This window comes from Melanostigma gelatinosum (genome assembly GCF_949748355.1).
Source record: "Melanostigma gelatinosum genome assembly, chromosome: 19".
NCBI lineage: Eukaryota > Metazoa > Chordata > Actinopteri > Perciformes > Zoarcidae > Melanostigma > Melanostigma gelatinosum.
In genome coordinates this window covers 21262372-21282945 of record NC_136652.1, presented here as the reverse complement: position 1 = coordinate 21282945, position 20574 = coordinate 21262372, and the positions used below count along the sequence as shown (strand labels likewise).

Genomic DNA, 20574 nt, shown 5'->3' with positions numbered 1-20574 from the left:
ATTTGTGGGAACATTCAAAATTGTTTTTCAAAATAATAGAGCAAATGTGGTTTTTTTTATATTTATTATATCACTTTTTATTTTCATTTCACTGTTGTTTTATTGTCATTTTGTTCTCATCCTCTTTTCTGTATGTACTTTAAAGTTTTAACTTAAAGCACTTTGAGCTTCGATGCTTTTTTGTACTAATGGTGCTGTAAAGTTTATTTTTTACTGTTTACAAAAAGCAAATGAATTTAAATGAAAAATACTCTTCAACTTGAATTACCCATCTGTAAAGAAGTGTAGAGCGAGGCTTTGCAACAACACAATAAATAAAATGTGAATTTCTCTGTTAAAATACTGTGGTTCTGCTCTGGGTGTTTCGACCAACGGCCTTATCAATAAAATAAAATAAAAATTAAATCATAAAATCCTAGTTATGATCCACACACGTTGCTATAAGACAATATAAGAGACTGTATTGTCATCCATCTATATTCAGGGCAGTATCAAAGAAGAAAGTTTCAAAGGTCCCGGTGTAAATTAAAGAATTAACAAATGAACATAAGATGCAAAACAAGTACAAACATATTGTTCAATAACAAAACATGTAGTGCAATAATAGAAAAACATAAATACAAGTAGGTAGATAAATAAATAAATGCAAAGTCAACATTAAGATATTTATGTGTAAGGTGCAAATAGTCCAAATAAATGTTGGCTTAACCCAAAATTAAAAGAAACAAACTGAAAAATAAATTTTAATAAAAAAAAATGTATATTGTTTTTATTTAACACTACAAACATGGACCAACGAAAGGTGTTTTATTGTGAAAGGTTACCCGGATGTTGTAAATGTTACGGCGGTTAGCTTTAGCGTTACTCTGTTAGCATTAGCATGTCGCTCTCGCACAAGGACTTTAGCAGAGCAGAGAGTTGGTCCATGTGGGTCAAAGTTAAGAGTTGAATTCCCTTTTCTTGTCGAATAATGGTGCCAAGCCAAATATTGTTGAATATGTATTATAACACAGCGTCTTAGTTTAATTTATATCAGTATAATCAGCAGAATGAGGCTTTGTTTTGGTGTTAAAACGCAGCAGCTCATCAGCAGAGTCTTCAGTCGTCCAGTCAATCGATCAGCAGGTGAGTGTAGTGATCAATACTTTCGATTTGATTCAGACACGAATTACTTTCTATTGGTATGAGACACTACGTTTTTATTTGCATGTTTTCAGTGAAATTTGATGCATTTTTGACATCATTTAAGGTTTTATTTCAGATTAATTGCCTATTCCATCCCTTATTATTTGCTTATTACTGAGTAATATATATATTGTTATATCAAATATTTAGGTTTTTAATTTGATGTTAATTAATTCAAATAAATTGGGCTAAGGGCACAAGTCGTATACCACACAACCTTACAAAATAACTTTGAAGTTATTCATGCGTTTCACGGATTCTTCTTCCTCCTCTTCCTCCTGCTCTTCCTCCTCCTCCTCCTCCTCCATGTAATGCATGTATGTATATCATGTATTCATGCAGGGATCTTAAGAATTAGACATCAACAAGAACTGATCTTTCTCTCATTAATGTTCAGTAACTCGTTTGTTATTGTTCTATTTGTCTATGGAATGTGTATTTTGTTCTTTTGTTTAATGACAATGAATATTTTCATAAAAAGCTTTTTATTATTAAACATGTATATAACATACTGTATATGTGTTTGATTGACAGTGCGATGGAGAGCAGCTCAGACCAGACTCGCCTGCAGCTCCTCGACAGGTGAGGAGAAGCCCCGCCCCTCCATGCTGCGACACCTGACCTTCAAAATAAAAGCCACGGGTCCGATCACGGTGGCGGAGTACATGAGAGAGGTGCTCACCAACCCGGTGACGGTGAGTGATGATCGGTCACAGCGAACACGTGCTGAACGTCTGCAGCTCCTGGATCAGTGAAAGAAAACGGTTTGATTTTAAGAAAACGAATCGACAACAAATCGTTTATCGTTGACGTCAAATTTTAAGCAAAGATTCACTGATTTATGTTTCTCAAATTTTTACATTTTCTATATTTATTCATATTTTATATATATTTTTTAAAAGCTTAACAAATTCCAGTAAATGTATAATTCTACAAAATAAGTGCCGTAACAATTTCTTTAATAAAGCAATTTATTTTCTGTTAAACATTAAATTAAGTAATTGACCAATTAAATTCAGGGCACTGAAGGAGTCTGGTTGCTTCATACAGTTTATAAAGATGTTGACCACCAACTCTTCTATTTCTGCCTCTGAAACGTGAACTAGTTCCACTGCGTCTGCTGCGTTCTCTCTCTCAGGGTTATTACGTGAGGAACGACATGCTGGGACCTGACGGAGACTTCATCACCTCACCAGAGATCAGCCAGATATTCGGAGAGGTAAAGCCGGACAAGTCACAGAACGTTTGTTACAGGAGTTCATAATAATTCACCAAAAAAGAAAGACATTTAAAGAAAAACATTTCCTCTGATGGTAATAACTTGTTTATAGCTGTTTCTAAATGTCTGAACACGGTTCTGTTTGCAGCTGCTCGGCGTTTGGATCGTCAGCGAGTGGATCGGAGCCGGTCGACCCAAACAGCTGCAGCTGGTCGAGCTCGGACCTGGAAAAGGATCGTTGGCCGTCGACGTCCTCCGAGTACGAACTTTATTTAAATCATCAGACATGAAGAGTCTGAAACATTCAAAAGCACAAAAACATCAGCGGTTCGACACAGATTTTAACTTGTTAGTTAGTGGACTTTAAAGGTGCTGGTAAATGTCTTTGTGCTAAGCTAAGCTAACCAGCTACGGTGGATAGGGTACAAATATTAACGATTAGATATCATTAAACTTCCCCAGTTCATTAATGACCTTAAGATGATTCTTTTATGTATTACAAGTTTTCTGAGATGTTATGTTTAGATATGCAAATGAGGCATTATGTAATGGTAACTTTTGGTTAATTTAAGAGAAATCTACAGACGTAAACAGACAATTTGTTATAATTTAACGTGAACCATAAACCTTTACTGATGCTGAAGGTGTTTAAACAGAACGCCGCGTCATCATGTGTTCACCTGTGTGATGAGGTGGTGAGGTGACTTTCTCTCAGGTGTTCGGTCAGTTGCGGTCCGTAGTGGGCGGAGCCTCGCTGTCCCTCCACCTGGTCGAGGTGAGTCCGGTGCTGAGTCGTCTTCAGGCCCAGAATCTGACCGGCAGCCGCAGCCGGGAGGCCGACGCCGAGGATGAGCTGGTGTACCGACGCGGGGAAACCGCCGCCGGGGTGCCGGTGTCCTGGTACCGCCGCTTAGAGGACGTCCCCACAGGTACACCTGATGACACATGAGAGTAAAAATGTATTTGACAACTTGGGTTACGATGAGGAACTTTAAGTGAGTGTTGATTCTGTTGGTCCCTGTGGACTAAAGTGGTCGTGTTTCTGAGCACCAGACTCCCTTTAGAAAACCTCTCATGTTACTGCAGCAGGGTCTGACAGTCTGCCCCTCTCAGTCCTGGTTCTGGTTCTCCCGTGCCTCCTCCTCCCTCCGGAGCTCCGGATCTGGGTCTGTCCACGGTGGACCGGTCTGTGCTGGAGGATCTGGGTCTGTCCACGGTGGACCGGTCTGTGCTGGAGGATCTGGGTCTGTCCACGGTGGACCGGTCTCTGCTGGAGGATCTGGGTCTGTCCACGGTGGACCGGTCTCTGCTGGAGGATCTGGGTCTGTCCACGGTGGACCGGTCTCTGCTGTAGGGTCTGGGTCTGTCCCATGGTGGACCGGTCTGTGCTGGAGGATCTGGGTCTGTCCACGGTGGACCGGTCTCTGCTGGAGGATCTGGGTCTGTCCACGGTGGACCGGTCTCTGCTGGAGTCTGAGCTGAAGGAGGTTCTGGTGAACCTGCATGAGTTCATCTGGTTTCACCAGAATCCGACCCGGTGGCTCCGATGACGAGCATCAAGAACAACTCTATAGAAACAGACCATCTTCTCTCTGAGGGTCTCTGTACTGATGGAGGTCTGATAGAGGATCAGGACTACACTGAGACTGGTTCAGGACCAGATAAATGATCAGTCTGTTTCTCTTCTTCTGTTCTCAGGATTCAGCATCTTTCTCGCTCATGAGTTCTTTGACGCTCTGCCGATCCACAAATTTCAGGTTTGTTTACGTTCTTGATGTTTTTGAGGTGAGATTCCTCTTTTTTAAATCTCTCCTGCATAACTTGCTTCTTCTCTTTTTCATGTTGTGTTTCTGCTGCTTTGTTTTATTGTGCTGACAAACTTTCTAAAATAGAAGAATGAGCCGTCGTGGCTCTTCACCAGCGTGTCATTACACCACACCGCCACCAGAGGGAGCCAGAATGAAACGAGCACGCAGCACAAACAGACCTCTGGTGTTCAGAAGACAACTTCACGTGTGTTTGTTTCGTGTAGAGGACGCAGAAGGGCTGGAGGGAGGTGATGGTGGACATCGACCCCGAGAAGTCGGAGCAGCTGAGGTTCGTCGTGGCGCCGTCTCCCACTCCGGCCTCCTCCACGCTGGTACAGGTGAGAACACGCTGGTACAGGTGATAACACGCTGGTACAGGTGATAACACGCTGGTACAGGTGAGAACACGCTGGTACAGGTGAGAACACGCTGGTACAGGTGAGAACACGCTGGTACAGGTGAGAACACGCTGGTACAGGTGAGAACACGCTGGTACAGGTCAGAACACGCTGGTACAGGTGAGAACACGCTGGTACAGGTCAGAACACGCTGGTACAGGTGAGAACACGCTGGTACAGGTGAGAACACGCTGGTACAGGTGAGAACACGCTGGTACAGGTGAGAACACGCTGGTACAGGTCAGAACACGCTGGTACAGGTGGGAACACGCTGGTACAGGTGATAACACGCTGGTACAGGTGAGAACACGCTGGTACAGGTGAGAACACGCTGGTACAGGTGATAACACGCTGGTACAGGTGATAACACGCTGGTACAGGTGATAACACGCTGGTACAGGTGAGAACACGCTGGTACAGGTGAGAACACGCTGGTACAGGTGAGAACACGCTGGTACAGGTCAGAACACGCTGGTACAGGTCAGAACACGCTGGTACAGGTGAGAACACGCTGGTACAGGTGAGAACACGCTGGTACAGGTCAGAACACGCTGGTACAGGTGAGAACACGCTGGTACAGGTCAGAACACGCTGGTACAGGTGAGAACACGCTGGTACAGGTGAGAACACGCTGGTACAGGTGAGAACACGCTGGTACAGGTGAGAACACGCTGGTACAGGTGGGAACACGCTGGTACAGGTGAGAACACGCTGGTACAGGTGAGAACACGCTGGTACAGGTCAGAACACGCTGGATAATTTTAACATCTTGAATCTGTTAAATGTGGAAATGAACTCCTTCAGATAAACTCTTGATTTATAGCCTTCATCTGGTGTTTTCCACATTTAAACCTTCGATACGCTCGCAGTCTGTTTTGATTTGGCGCCGCTGGCTCACTTCACACGCTTTGAACTTCCTGCCAGAGGCATGACATCATCATCATCATCATCATCATCATCATCAGTCTGTTTGGATGAAGAAACTGCTCTTAAATGCAGCATGAGAGCTCAAACCAGACACAAAGTGGATTTTAAGGAACACATTGAGGCCGTCTGTGTTCTTAAGAATCAAACAATGAACCGTTTTGTCTGGTTTCTACATTAAAGAGACGTAGCTATTTATTATGAACCATCAAAATGAAAGAAATGTATCCATTTTATTGTCCAGCCCACCTTTAAGAAGTGAGGAAACCCGACTGTGTGTGTTAACAGGCGGACTGTGGTCGACGTCTCCAGCAGAGAGGAACTGAGAGTCAAGTGATTTATTATTGTGTGTGTGTGTGTGTGTGTGCGTGTGCGTGTGCGTGTGTGCGTGTGTGTGTGTGTGTGTGTGTCAGGCGGATGAGAGGCGGGGTCACGTGGAGGTGTGTGCGGAGGGCGGGGTCGTGGTGCAGCAGCTGGCCCGGCGGATCGTGGAGGACGGCGGCGCGGCGCTGATCGCCGACTACGGACACGACGGAACCAAGACGGACACGTTCAGAGTGAGGACGCGCCTCGCACCATGTGACCGCTTCATGAGGGAACATGGCGTCGTCATGTCATGATGGATGATCATCACATATGTCATCGTGATGCTGCTCGTAGTTTAGGGAGGTGTTGTGCTGTTATGTTTTGTTCTTCCTGTTCATATATATTTAATATTAGAAGCCCCTCTGAATATAATGCAGTCATGTACAACTCCACCGTTAACTGCCATAATATTAAATACAGATTATAATAACAAATATAATTGAATGAACACCTCTATGATGGTGTCAACAACAAGAGAACATTGAAGGCATCATAAAAGTAGACTTCTGACACTCCGAACAAGTCTGTGAGAGGAGATCTGCATCCATGTCGAGGATTCAAAGGAACAGCTGAGTTTCATCTGAGATTCAGACCTTTTTAAAGGAGCGACAGTTTGTTGTCTCCTCAGTTCCAGCTGAAGGAAACAGATGTAGGAAGCAGTGAAGAGGAAACCAGGGTCGACCCTCCTCTTCCTCTGACATTTATCTCAATTGTCACACCATGATTTGAATTTAATTGAACAGATTCTGGTTTGATTTTCCTTCTCGCTGCTAAATAGAAGCGTGAACATGAAAGGTTACCGTTCTCTCACTGAGCGGGCTTCTTGGTTCTTGTTTCTCAGGGTTTTAAAGGCCACCGGCTCCACGACGTCCTCTCCTCGCCCGGCTCGGCCGACCTCACCGCCGACGTGGATTTCGGCTTCCTGCGGAGGATGGCCGGAGGGGGCGTGGCCTGTCTGGGACCCGTCACCCAGCGGACGTTCCTAAAAAACATGGGCATCGACTCACGAATGCAGGCGAGTGTGACGGCGTTTACCTCACCGACCACAGGAGATACATCACTCAACGGATTTATTTAAGATATTGTGATTATTAATCATTCATTGATTGAATATTTGGCGGTAAATACTAAGATAAATTGTGATACAGATATAAAAAAAAACATGTTGCAGAGCTTCAATGAATTATTGAGATAAATATAGAAAAATGTATCTCTAACTTAGTTTGTTGTTTTTTTTGGGAAAACTGAACACTTAAAATACGAGAGGCGCTGGATCTTCTACAAAGTGAAAGTGTTAAAGCTGCATTCTGTCTAATGTCCACCAGGGGGCGACTCCTCTGGTTGTATAGAAGTCTATAGAAAATGACTCTACTTCTCTCTTGATTTATTCCCTCAGTAAACATTGTAAACATGAGTTTATGTCTCAATCTCTAGTTTCAAGTCTTCTTCAACACAGCATGATGTTCATTTAGTAAATGATGAAGCTCAGACTGAGATTTGATTCAAAGCCTTCGCCTCCTCTGCGGTTCTCTTGCAGGTTCTGCTGAGGAGCTCCAGCGACGCCTCCACCAGGCAGCAGCTGATCGGCAGCTACGACATGCTGACCAACGGCGCCAAGATGGGCGAGCGCTTCCACTTCTTCGGCCTGCTGCACCACAGCCGGCTGGCCAAACCCACCAGACCAGAGGGGCTGAAGCTGGAGAAGAAGAGCCCGGCGCCGCTGCCTGTGGCCGGGTTCACCGAGCTCAGCTTCTCCTGAACGCTGTCATGGATGGAGCTCGGACAGAAGGTCATGTTGATGGGACGATGCTGTTTTAGATTTAGAAAAGAGCTAATTCTACGTCCAACATGAAGTGAGCTAAAAGGACAGCATCTCTTCAAGTTAACTGTGAAGACGTTTTGATAGAAAGATGGAAGAAAATGAAGAATTTGTGCATTTATTGTTCAACAAACCTGCATTGTTTTGTCTTTAACATATTGGCATTTAGTATTCTAGCATGCTACGGTTAGCGTGTGACAATATGCTAACTTTTGCTGAATCTCTCCAACAGAGGTTGAGCGTTAACATGATCCATCATCAGAAATACACAACTATGAAAAACACCTGAACTGTTTTGTTCTACGTCGCCGACCTGATACCGACAGAGAGACCCGTGACACCGCTGAAGAGGGTCAACCCCTCCTTGCTACGCCTCCTCCTCCTCCGTCCACATCTTGAAGCCGTTAGCTGAGCTCACGGTTGTGCAGCAGCCATTCACAACGAGCCCGCCGCTCCTCAGGTGGCAATTAAAAGATTGGGTTTCACGCGTGAGGGGGTCGCCGCTGCCAAAGCAAGCAGCCGTCCCTCCAGACGGGATCGTGTTCAGGATCGCTGATTAAATGATCGTTTCCAAACATCCTGCTGGGGGATCGTCATCAGCTTTTCCTCTGATTCAGGAGGCTTTTTGTCATACATTTGTAATAAATTCAAGGATTTTATGATTAAACCGCCTCCTACTGTAGACGTTTCAAAGGTTTCTCGCCACCATGGTTTGAGTTGTGCCTTTAAACAACTTAAATTTGGGATTACACACAATTTAAGGAAGATTTCTCTTCTTTCTGGCTCAGTTTGTACTATAAAAAGCACATTAACTGTCAAATGTGAGGATCTATAAATGCTCTTTGTTTACTGAACATTGTAAATTATTAACCAGAATATTCTGCAGGTGAAAAAAAAGAAAAGTGCAAAGATTCAAATGAGATTTTCAAACTTCAAAGAAAACTTTGACGTTTGAAATCTCCGCTGACCTTTGACTCCTGCCACCATCTTCCCATAAAACCCTCTAAATTTCAGATCTTCCTGAAAAAATGCTCATCATACGAATGTGTCAAAAGAAACCCGGTAAAGTCTCTGAGGATTTGATTTTCACCCCTAAAGTTACTATAAATAGAAGAGCATCAGTTCAATAACAAGGATGTGAAAATGAGATTTTCCCAAAGTGAACCATTTTAATATTTTCCACGTCAAAAAATCATCCACATGAAACAAACATTTGTTGCAAAAATATAAAACTTGTGAAATAACTTCTCAGGCTGGAGTCGGATCAGTGACGCTAGCAGCTCGATTCTTAGCTCGTCTTCATCGCTGAGAATCACTGAAAATAACTGAATACATTTGTTTCTCTGCAAAACTATAATGTTTGTAGAATCTTGACAAACTGAGTTTTATAAATACTGTTATCATAATGCTGTTATAATAATATAGACGGATACTAACATACTTAAAGTTAGCATGTTACTAAAATGCTCAATGTTTGCAAGCTAGAACTCAACCTTTTCACAGGGTATTGTTAACGTGCTAACAAGCTAAGATGCTAAATGTTACATTATGCTAACTGGTTGACAATTAAGTGGCTAATTATGAAGCATTTTAACACAATATCATTTTAACGCTAGTTAGGTTAGCCGCCAAATTGTCCGAAATACAGTACGCAGTTAGCAACAAAAGCTAATCTAGGAGGCTACTTCCTGTGTTGGACGCGTAGACAAGAGAAGTTTGAAATGATTTATTTAAGATTTGAGTTTTTGGAAAGTTTTAAAAGGCCCAAGTTGATTGTCACATTTCTCAAATCTTTAAGAAGTTAGCACGACATAAAATACCTGAATTGTCCGTATTGACATTTAGCATGCTAAGGTTAGCGTGTGACAATGCTAACTTTTCCTGAATCGATACAACAGCGGTTGTGAGTTAACATGATCCATCATCAGAATGACCACAAGTATGAAAATAAGTCTGAGGTTAAAAAAATACCTGAATTGTTTTGTGTTTAACATATTTACATTTAGCATGTTAGCATGCTAAGGTTAGCGTGTGACAATGCTAGGGGGGGAAATATTGGAATTTTGCTTTAATATCTGATAGTTGGTGGACATGCTTCCTGTAAGTTATTATTCTGTTGTGTAACATTAGCATTCAAAGTAGTAAGAGTTGAGCCTGAGTGAGGCCACCGTACAACGAATAATCCCTTTTGATTTTGGTAACATGACGTTTTCTAAAACACCACCTTCAGAACAAACTTTACAATTATTAGTTATTATCAGTGAATTCTCCTTTTTAAAAGAGTTTCCCAACAGTGCAAAGACCTCCCAACAAAGAACATCAAGAAGAATGAACATTATATTCAGAACATAATCAAGACATGATGTTGTTTTTGAGTTAGCATCACATCGAACACTGAAACAACGTTATAAGAATATGCTATTTGAGCTGAGCCAGCATATAAAGGCTCTGGACTTGGGTTTCTGTCAGCGAGTCGCCCTTCTGCGGCTCGACTGGCAGTGCAGACGTTTTATTGAATGTTGAATTCTGGGAATTAAGTTATCCCTCCAGCTTTTGGCTCTTTGGGCACATTTGTGTATGGCTTGTATGAAATATCGCAGTGAAATCGGACAAATGTTCCTTCATAAAAAATTCTCTGGACCTGAATTATCGTCACAGTGTCGTCACACAGATGCCTCACCGCCGGCTCCCACGAAAGAAACGCCGCATGGAGGAGCATTTGCTTCCGTGTCGAAAATGTTTTTTTACCCGTCCGGGGAGGGGGGGGGGGGGGGGGGGGGTCGCTAAGGGTCCTCGTCCATGTCGTCCAGGTTGGGCGACATGATGAAGTGTTTGGGGCAGTGCAGGCCTCTCTCGTCGGCGTGCTCCTCCCAGCGGGCGTCGTCGCTCTCGTGGGTGATGTAGCGCTCGCCGCGTCGCGTCTCGAACTCCCTGAGGTCCACCCAGGTCTGGTAGTCCTGCGAGAGGACGAGAACCACAACATGTTAGACCACATCTGGACTGAGGAGGAGCGACGTAGAGACGCCGTATACGTCTCTGGTAGAGACCTGTCAATCACCGTGTAGCCCCGCCCTAAAGCATCCCCTGCTTTATGGTCTGTGTGACTCTAAATGGACCATAATGTACTAAATGAACATCATGCTGTATTGAAGAAGACTTGAAACTAGAGATTGAGACATAAACTCATGTTTACAATGTTTACTGAGGGAATAAATCAAGAGAGAAGTAGAGTCATTTTCTATAGACTTCTATACAACCAGAGGAGTCGCCCCCTGGTGGACACTAGAGAGGATGCAAGTTTTACAACTCCTCCGCATCGGCTTCACTCTGCAAAAAAGCCAGTTTCAGAGTCCCTGAATAAAATATATTTAGTGCCAGCATGAACGCAACATTTTCTGCCAATAAAGTTTTGGTCATTTCACATCATGACATTTGTCGGTGCTCTTCTCCCAACATTTTGAATTAAAATGTGATGTCTGACCCAGTCAAACCCTCCTGATGAAGAAGAGCCGCTACATTTCAAAGGTAAAGAGCAGTTGGTTACCTGCAGCCAGGGGTGGCTCAGCGACTTGTCCACGCTGTAGCGCTTCCTCATCTTCACCTGCAGCAGGTTGTTAATCAGGTCTGTGGCTGTGAGGACGAACAAAAACCTTTAAAAGTCCACACAGGAAACCTGGATCTGATGCTTGATCCTCAGTCTCGTCTCAGCTTCATTTTCAAATGGAAACATATTTAAATGAAACACATTAAGACCTTTTACATCCTTTTCTTCCTGGTACACAGTTGATTTAGTTACATTTTAAGGTTATTTAGGTTATGAACCTAAATTTATTTTAAATTAGAAAATTCAGCATCCTACAAAACGCAGGTCAAGAAAGTTTATGTTCATGTTTTAAATACAACATATTGTTAAAACATGAAGTTGTAAGTTCAGTTTTACTGTAAATCTGATGACCAGTCAACTGTTTAAAAGGACAACATCTTTAAATACACCTGCATTTATTTAAGGCTGCAACATCATTGACTCATCTGCAGACCAGTTTCTCGATTAATCGTTTTGGTCAACAAAATTACTGTGAAAAATTACTGTCGTCAAACGTCTTATTTTGTCCAATAACTGGTCCAAAACTCACAGATATTCATTTTACCATGATTTAAAACGCTGCAGCCAGAGATTTTTTGCTTTTAATAAAATGTCTTAAACAATAAAATCGCTCATTAAAATAGTTGCCAATTGAATCTGTCGATCAACACGTAGAATAATCTCCTAATTGTTGCAGCTTGATGATATTTGAAGCTGCGCTTCGACAGTTTCTTTGTGTCAGTAATTGAAGCCTCACCGGGCTCCGAGATCTCCTTCCAGGGGTTGGACGGGTACATGAAGGCGGCGTTCTGGATCTGGTCGTTGATGTCCTCGTCCTCGTTGAAGGGAAACGTCCCGCTCAGGCTGACGTAGACGATGACGCCGACCGACCACATGTCCAGAGATCGGTTGTAGCCTTTGCTGCGGAGCACCTCGGGCGCCAGGTAGGCCGGCGTGCCGACCACGGAGCGGCGGAACGACTTCTCCCCGATGATGCGGGCGAAGCCGAAGTCGCAGAGCTTCACCTGGAGGACGAGAGGCGTGAATGCTCCTCCGAGACGCTCGAAGGCGACGGACAGGAGAAAGGGAGGCAGTGTTTGGGGGCGTTCTAACCTGAGGGAAGGGTTCTGCCGAGGCCAGGAGAACGTTCTCAGGCTTCAGGTCACAGTGGACAACGTTCTTGAAGTGGAGATGTCTGAGGGCCACCAGGATCTGTGGACACGAGCTCATTCAACACTCAACAGTCACAGGAAGGATCCTGGAGATCTCAAAGGACCTCAGAGAGAGTTCACGAAACAAATTCACCCGCGTGAACTAAAAAACAACGAAGTGGGCATCCAACATTGTTAAATTCTCTCCTGAACCTTTGATGAAATGTGGCTGCAGAATCAAGATGAACTGTTAAAATGCATCAACACGACATCAACACTGGAGCTGATTAATTAAATCAGTCAAGCAACAGAAAACGAACCGAAGCATTTCAGTCATTTTTTAAAGAAACAATACCCCAAAATCTCTGGTTGCAACGTCTCCGATGTGTTTTTTTCCGTTTAATATCATTGTAATCTGAATATTTTGGACACAAACGAGACGTGACGATCTGAAAAGCAGGTTGAAATCCGGCTGCCGGTCGTCGCTGACCTGCGTGACCAGGAACTTGGTGAGGCGTTCGGGCAGTCGGCTCTTCTCGCTGGACAGAATCGTCTCCAACATGTCGCCGTGGAGCTTCTCCATCACCACGAACACCTGCTCGGGCGTCTCGAACATGCACTCCAGGTTGACGATCCCCGGGTGGTGCAGGTTCTGTCGGCAAAGCAGCCGAGGCCTTTAAACTTAGCTTGGTGCATTATAATCTTATTTATCTTCAGTTGCTCGAGTTATATTAGAAGAAGGAAAACAAATAGAATAGAAAAACAACATAACAGTCAAATACTGTAGCAAGATGAATGTGTTTAAGCTTCTAAAAGCCCTGAATTAGGAAGCTTGTTTGTGCTTTTATTGTTTCAGATTTGATTCATTCTGCGTCGTGTTGGGCTGCTGAAGGAGCGTCGCACCTGGAGAATGGCCACCTCGTTCCTCAGCTGGCTCTCCTGCTTGGTGGGAAACCTCATTTTGTCGATGATTTTGATCGCCACGTCTCTGCCGGTCTTTCTGTGTTTACCTGCGGAGGACAGCATCGTTAAATCTCGACTCAAGGTTTCTATTCATCTGTAATTTAGATACGTCAGAGGGAGCGATGTGCAATGAAAAGGAAACACAACGACGGCAATTTCCCCATATTTTCAGACATAAATAATTATGCTTGACGTGATCACATCAGGCTCCTTGTTTGATTGAGTTTGAGCTGCGAGTGCCGTCGGTGATGTCGACGCCTCTCACCTCCGTAGACGATCCCAAACTGTCCGGAGCCGAGGACCTCGTCAGCAAAGATCTGATACACTGAACTGATGTCCTGAAGCACGAAGAGATCACACGGGTTAGTAATAACAGGTCAATAGATAGTTTCATCTCGACTATTGGTCAGTGACTCATATACACTCACTGGACGTCAGAATATAAAGACGATATTTTGTGCATCAGTACGACCCCGCGTGAGTACGGAGGCCCAGAAGTGCCAAATGTTTAATACATTTCAGAGTAACGGTGATGTTTTGACAAATTGTAGTTTTAAACTCGTGTTTGATGTTATTTGAGAAGATGAGAAGTTATTTAAGAAGAACTTTATTTATATTCAAAACAACATTTTGTGAATTCATAATTATGTATTTTTTCCGAATCTAAAGATAACTTGTATCGGATCGGTATCGTTGGGATTGTCAGTGTTGTTTTGAAATCCACGGTTTGTGAATAATTCAAACAGACGAGAAGACAGCAGGAGGAGGACTTACCACGTTCTCTTGTATCTGGGAGTTGGACACTGATATGCTGATGGACACTTCCTCTGAGGAAGACAAACAACACAGAATGTGAATGTACAAGCAACCCGTGAACCTCACACGCGTGTAACCACAGACGTGAGGGCTTTTATTTTCCTAACCGTCGAATCATTAAAGTCTCATTTCCTGTGTTTTCCATGTTGTTGAAGAAACAGATGACGTTTGTTCAACACCTGATGAAAGAACACGATGTTTCCAGCTGCGATAACGACCTCACAATCATTTTCCAGATTTCACAAAAATGAAACTACTTCCTGCCTCTGTGTTGAAGTACGTTGAACACATGGAGGGATGTCCCGGCTGTTAATCCGGCCTGACGTTAAAAAGGCCGAGGCGCGTTCTGTTCAGAGGAAAAACCTGCTGCGAGTGAATTTCCACTGATGAGCTGGTATTGATTTCAGACGGCTGACCCGGGTCTGCTCAGGTCGGCCCTCCCTGTGATCGATACCGGCAGTCTGCTGTAGGTGGGCGGCCCGATGGTGTGCAGGTCAGCAGTCAGGTCATCATCCAGAGAGTTCATGTAACTTCATCAACAGACATGGAAACTCCACATCTTTAGTCAGACCGTTAATTCTTAAATAGCCTTTATTGGCCTCAATGCAAAAGGCTTTTATTTTGAAATCATTTCCCATTCATGCGAAAATCAGTTTTCTTTGTTATTGATGTGTAGTTGGTGCTGTTTGTTGTTAATAACTGTTTCACATTAAAAGCCTTCCAGCGGTTCAAGGAGCAGAAGCCATTCGCAACCGCGGAAGGCTTTTACTTTGAAGAACAGGCAGGAAGTGTTGAGTTATATAATAATTTGACATTATGGGAAATACGCCGTCTTTCCGAGAGTGTGAAGAAGAAGATGACGACTAATATCAGTCTCACACCTGTGTGTTGAGTACGGAGATGAAGTCAGAATGAAGTTAGCTTAGCTTAGCATAAAGACTGGAAACGGGTGGGAACAGCTAGCCTGGATTTTAAAACATCAACCGACATAAATTTGTCATTGAGATGATCCCCAAAAAAAAAAAAAAATCCTGGTTTCATCATGTGTCCATTAACTTATTGACGTCTGTAATGTCATCGCAAAACATCTATTTTGGGACAGAAACTGAAGCTCGACATTAATTAATTACTAAACAGGTGGAAAACACGGCCGACTGCTTCCGCTGAAGTACGACGGGTTGTATAACAATGACGGTCTTCAGTCATAGTTCACGGTCCACTTCGGTATTTAGTGCAGGACAACCTCATTTGGGGATTAATCTTAAAACTTTCGACAAAAAGACACTTTTACCTGAGATGAATCAGAGCGGCAAATCCTCTGAAATCCCTTCAATCATGTTAAAATGTGTGCGCCTGTGTGTGTGTGTGTGACTGTGTGTGTGCGTGCCTGTGTGTGTGTGTGTGTGTGTGCGTGTGTGTGTGTGTGTGACTGTGTGTGTGCGTGTGCGTGTGTGTGCCTGTGTGTGTGTGTGAGTGTGTGCCTGTGTGTGTGTGTGTGTGCCTGTGTGTGTGCGTGCGTGTGTGTGTGCCTGTGTGTGTGTGAGTGTGTGCCTGTGTGTGTGTGTGTGCGTGTGTGTGCCTGTGTGTGTGTGTGTGTGAGTGTGTGCCTGTGTGTGTGTGTGTGAGTGTGTGCCTGTGTGTGTGTGTGTGTGTGTGTGTGTGTGCCTGTGTGTGTGTGCCTGTGTGTGTGTGTGTGTGTGCCTGTGTGTGTGTGTGCGTGCCTGTGTGTGTGTGCCTGTGTGTGTGTGTGTGTGCCTGTGTGTGTGTGTGCATGTGTGTGTGTGTGCCTGTGTGTGTGAGTGTGTGCCTGTGTGTGTGTGCCTGTGTGTGTGAGTGTGTGTGTGTGCCTGTGTGTGTGAGTGTGTGCCTGTGTGTGTGTGTGCGTGTGACTGTGTGTGTGCGTGCCTGTGTGTGTGTGTGTGTGCCTGTGTGTGTGTGTGTGTGTGTGTGTGCCTGTGTGTGTGAGTGTGTGCCTGTGTGAGTGTGTGCGTGTGACTATGTGTGCCTGTGTGTGTGTGTGTGTGCCTGTGTGTGTGAGTGTGTGCCTGTGTGAGTGTGTGCGTGTGACTATGTGTGCCTGTGTGACTATATGTGCCTGTGTGTGTGTGTGCGTGTGACTGTGTGTGTGCGTGCCTGTGTGTGTGTGTGTGTGCCTGTGTGCCTGTGTGTGTGTCTGTGTGTGTGTGTGTGCCTGTGTGTGTGAGTGTGAGTGTGAGTGTGTGTGTGTGTGTGTGTGTGTGTGCCTGTGTGTGTGAGTGTGAGTGTGAGTGTGTGTGTGCGCCTGTGTGTGTGTGTGTGTGCCTGTGTGAGTGTGTGTGTGTGTGTGTGTGTGTGTGAGTGTGTGTGTGTGGGGTTGTATAACCGTCGTCTCCTGAAACAATATTTGGAAGCGCTTCACAGACGAATCCATTGAAACATAAAAACACATGAGAGTCTAATCTGATCTAAGATAAATGTCTCCTTCACTGAGTGATAAAGAAGGTTGTGAGGTAAATTCCTCGTGAAGCTTAAAGCTTTTAAAACACTTTAAAAGCCTGGAGGACTCGTGGAGTCCCTCAAGGCTCATGTTGGATCTTATTTCCTGAATGCTTCCTCGAGGACACGTCGTCTGTAAACATGGTAATTACTCATGAAAGGGTGAGTCTGGTGACTCTTATCGATCTTGATTTGATTCAAATGCGTTTGCTTGTATTTATATTGTTATCTTTAAGAACACTCGGTTGGACTGAAGTGTACTCTCCTGCCGGTCACTCACTGTGGTCCTTCCCCTGGCCGGGCCCCGTCCCGACGCTGGCCTTGGGCGTGACGGGCATCAGCGCCTGTCGGACGGCCTTCTCCCAGCTCTTGCCCACGTCCCGCCCCACGCCGGTCAACGCCAGGGCGGGGTTGTGGTGCAGGCCGCCGTTGTCCTCCCCGACGTAGTACACCATGTTGGTCGTGATCACGTCGAAGCAGTGCGGGTTGCTGCCCCGGGGAAGGCTGCCGAAGTCCTGCGCCGGCTCCACCTGGAGGATCTCGGACAGGGGGATCTCCTGGAGTCAGAATGAATAGAAAGTACAACAGAAGTTTTGATTGGCCCCATGAATGTTCCTCCTGTTGGACCTACCTCAACTCTCAGCTTAAGAACCTTTTAAAACATCTCCTCTCTTCACATCCTGGTACTTTGGACTTGTTTGAAGCATTTGAAGAGTCATTTTAACCGACAAGAAGCAAATGATCCAAAGGCTCCCTCCATCCTAACACCTCTCTGCTGAACTGTGAGACTCTCTTTGAATTTCAGTGTTTGAAACGTCCCTTCCTTCCTTTTCTGGCAGAGGGCAAAAATAAAAACCTCCACCCAAAAAAGCACGAACGTTGCCAGATCAAACATACAAAAAAGGAGAGCGATCGGCTCAGTGGTGTCTTCATGCCCCTCAGGGTCATCTGAACGTTTCGTGTTATGCCAAAAGTTCACGTCCCCTCCTCCACAAACCCCCCGAAACCACAAAGCCCCGATCAGCATCCATTCATCCTGCCGCTCTTAGTAACAGGCAGGACGCGCCTCGTGCAGCGAGGCGGCGGACCAGAGAGCCGGCAGGGAAGCGACCAGAAAAAACCCCTCCACCACACATCTTCCCCCGCCTTCCCTCCCTCACCGCGCTCTCGCTTTCTCTTCAAAGGAAGCAGCGCTTTGTGGTAAAGGTCAGCAGGTCGCCGGTAGATGAAAGGAGGTGGAGCAGGAGAGAGGGACGTGATAGAGAAGGGAAAGAGCTGCAGCTGCACTGGAATCACACCAGCTCATTTCACAGTTCAAGGGAACTCATCTTCCTTCTCGGAAATCAAAAAAAAGTTGGAACGTTTTTTTTTAGTTTTTTTTTAAAGTTAAGTTAATATAAGACACCAGACTCCGTTGACAAAAAGAGTAATTTGACCTCTTAGAGCATCGACCACGCTGCCGCCATCGCTCAGTTTGTTTTGTGTTATTTTGTGACTTTGGTGTTTTAAAGGTTCAGATTCAATAAAGTCACACAACAACACAAACAAGCCGGTCGTCCAGCAGCCGCTGCGTTCTGTGAGGCAGAATGAGAGCACAGAGAACTGCAGCGAACACACCGCCTCTGCATAAGTTCCTCTAACTATCCCTCGAACCTCATGCTGCACTCCTGATCTACTGACACAGTGAAACCAGTGAAACCAGGGTTCCTACACGGACCACGATGCATTCACTGCCCATGGGAACTCCACCTGCTGAGAAAGCCACAAACTGGATCCCCCGGTGACGTGAAACAAACCTTAAAATGATTCCTCAAGAAACGACTTGATCACAACGGTTGAAATGTTGATTTAAGTGTTTCTCATATTTTCCTTTCGTGGAAGGTTCCAGCGACCTGAGGAGGATGATTCCAGTGAAGGAGCTGGTTATAGTTAGACAGTGATGTCTGATGTCACTGTACAGTATGAACCCAACTCCGCTCTTCTCTTCACGTCGCTGCTTTGTTCGGCCGAGGCGGCTGAAAGCAGACCGGGGTCTCCTACCTTGTAGTACTTGGCTCCACTTTCATTCTGAAACAGAGTCAGACTCTTGCTGTCCAGCCTCCAGTAATGCCTCTTCCTCTGGAAAGACGAAACAAAGTTCATCAGGACAAAAACGTCATCGATTCAAAAGCCTTTTATGTTCAAAGAAAGTACAGGATATCAGTGAAGAGGATCTATGATAACCCCGTCATCGGTCTGGTTTTATTCTACCCAGATATGGTCTACTTCTACCAAATCATTGGTGTCACGATGACAGACGTCCTGAATTTCAGGATTTTCCCTCCGTAATATACACTTTCTATACGTAAAAGATGAAGAATACAAGTACGATTGTTTACTGTTGCCACCTGTGTGAGGTGAGTAACATTATTACCGGACTAAAGACACATTTGCTTTGTGTTAACTGTATATTTGATGTATTTGTGTGTACATGCTTGGTGTTTTGTGGGCCCTCCTCACCATGTTGTCGCTGCTGGTGTAGTGGACCATCCAGCCCTCTTTAACCATCGTGGAGCTTTTCCTCTTGGTGTGTTTGATGGACTGAACCACTCGCATCAGAGGGATGTTGCTGCTGGTGCACGGGCTGCATGTGACACACAAACACAAGAGACATTATAAGGATGAGCAGCAACTCAAAATGACTTTCTTTCTGACTTTAAATGGACAACGAGTTTATACTTAAAGCTTTGAAGCAAAATAAATGAAAGCATCCATCCATCCATCCATCCATCCATCCACCCATCCCTCCCTCCATCCATCCATCACGAGGATCAATCCGGAGTCGAACCGGCGTCACCTGATGGCTCTGAGCGTCTCGTCGTCGGGACCCTCGATGAAGAAGAGCTTGTCGTCCTGCTCGTCCATGCTGTGGCCGCTGTCGCTGTTGGCGTCACAGTTGTCCACCTCCATCGTGGCCTCGGAGTCCAGACTGGGACTGGCTGGTTCTGCAGGAGCACACAAAGAGTCCGAGTACACAACTTATAACCGACAGACTTTTATAAAAACGATTCTCAAGAATTCATTCAGCTGCAGTTCCTCTAATGACCACCAGGTGCGGGCTACAAAAGAAATAGTTGAAGTGATCTGGAAAACAATAAACAATGATGAACTTTTATTTAAAGTTACGAATTAATCTACAACAAAACAACAGAGCAAAATATTAAGAAAATAAAAAACAAAGTCGATGCTCATCTTTTGGTGTTTCCTTTCACTTCATCGAATGTGAATCTTGATGGGGATTTTATGTCATAACAAGAGGTAGAAATATAGTTCATACGATTTAAATTGGAGCTATTTTGGGGGACAAACAAACAGACTGTCACGCTGTTCGTGTCCCGTGTGAAACCAAGTCAACAGTGACTTGTTTTAACGTAGTTTTGTAACATAACTTTACAAACGGTAGTTACGTAACAAGCATACTTATTTTAATCCAAACCACCATATTTTCCTAAATCTACCGAAATAGTTTTGTTGCCAACAACAAATCACGTTAAAAATTAAGTAAACCAATGTTTGAATTTTCAACTTCGATTCATGTTTTGTAGATTTGTTTTGTCGAGGAATTATCGATTTAGACGTCGAATATGTTTGATTATGCCTCTCCAGCCCCCTTCATGACCTTTTGGTCATTTTAAGATTTCTCTAAATCATTCTTCAGTTCAGATTACGTTTGTAAAGATAAACTGTTCTCTTCGTAACAAATACGATACGTGTTGTTTGTCTGAAGGTAACATTAGGGCTCTAATAACCTCTATTGGCTCTTCTTATATATAAAGAAACACTAGAATATATTAAATATACATATGAACCGAAATGAACAGTGTGGTG

General features: G+C 44.4%; 2 protein-coding genes across 5 annotated transcripts in view; one reads left to right on the top strand and one right to left on the bottom strand.

Moving 5' to 3' along the window:
• The first annotated feature begins 887 nt into the window (after positions 1-887).
• On the top strand, positions 888-8385 carry ndufaf7 (NADH:ubiquinone oxidoreductase complex assembly factor 7). Of its 2 annotated transcripts, XR_013772894.1 has the most exons (11): positions 888-1125; positions 1720-1880; positions 2324-2404; positions 2553-2663; positions 3120-3333; positions 4103-4161; positions 4437-4550; positions 5948-6091; positions 6742-6915; positions 7438-7753; positions 7952-8385. XR_013772894.1 is itself a non-coding variant. In XM_079291410.1 (10 exons), the coding sequence occupies exons 1-10, from the start codon at positions 1050-1052 to the stop codon at positions 7657-7659; spliced, it is 1356 nt and encodes a 451-aa protein (XP_079147536.1). In that variant the 5' UTR covers positions 888-1049; the 3' UTR covers positions 7660-8385. The 2 variants fall into 2 exon arrangements, 1 of the variants encoding a protein (XP_079147536.1); XM_079291410.1 differs by having other exon boundaries at positions 7438-8385.
• A 316-nt stretch (positions 8386-8701) lies between these two features.
• The window catches only part of LOC306793630 (serine/threonine-protein kinase D3-like), a 31086-nt gene continuing 19213 nt past the window's right edge, over positions 8702-20574 (bottom strand). For all 3 annotated transcript variants that reach the window (XM_079291324.1, XM_079291326.1, XM_079291325.1), the window contains 12 exons: positions 19544-19691; positions 19207-19330; positions 18748-18825; positions 16988-17264; positions 14191-14243; positions 13682-13754; positions 13357-13463; positions 12944-13105; positions 12416-12514; positions 12060-12327; positions 11264-11349; positions 8702-10676 (listed from right to left, as the gene is read on the bottom strand). In XM_079291324.1, coding sequence (XP_079147450.1) covers positions 10503-10676; positions 11264-11349; positions 12060-12327; positions 12416-12514; positions 12944-13105; positions 13357-13463; positions 13682-13754; positions 14191-14243; positions 16988-17264; positions 18748-18825; positions 19207-19330; positions 19544-19691 — 1649 coding nt within the window. In that variant the 3' untranslated portion in view covers positions 8702-10502. The remainder of the gene's footprint in view (positions 10677-11263; positions 11350-12059; positions 12328-12415; positions 12515-12943; positions 13106-13356; positions 13464-13681; positions 13755-14190; positions 14244-16987; positions 17265-18747; positions 18826-19206; positions 19331-19543; positions 19692-20574) is intronic.

Excerpts from the sequence above, each read along its gene's own strand:
- ndufaf7 (XM_079291410.1), top strand. The coding sequence starts at position 1,050 with ATGAGGCTTTGTTTTGGTGTTAAAACGCAGCAGCTCATCAGCAGAGTC. Across the intron at positions 1,126-1,719 it reads TCCAGTCAATCGATCAGCAG|TGCGATGGAGAGCAGCTCAG; the intron begins GTGAGTGTAGTG and ends TTTGATTGACAG. Across the intron at positions 2,664-3,119 it reads TGGCCGTCGACGTCCTCCGA|GTGTTCGGTCAGTTGCGGTC; the intron begins GTACGAACTTTA and ends ACTTTCTCTCAG.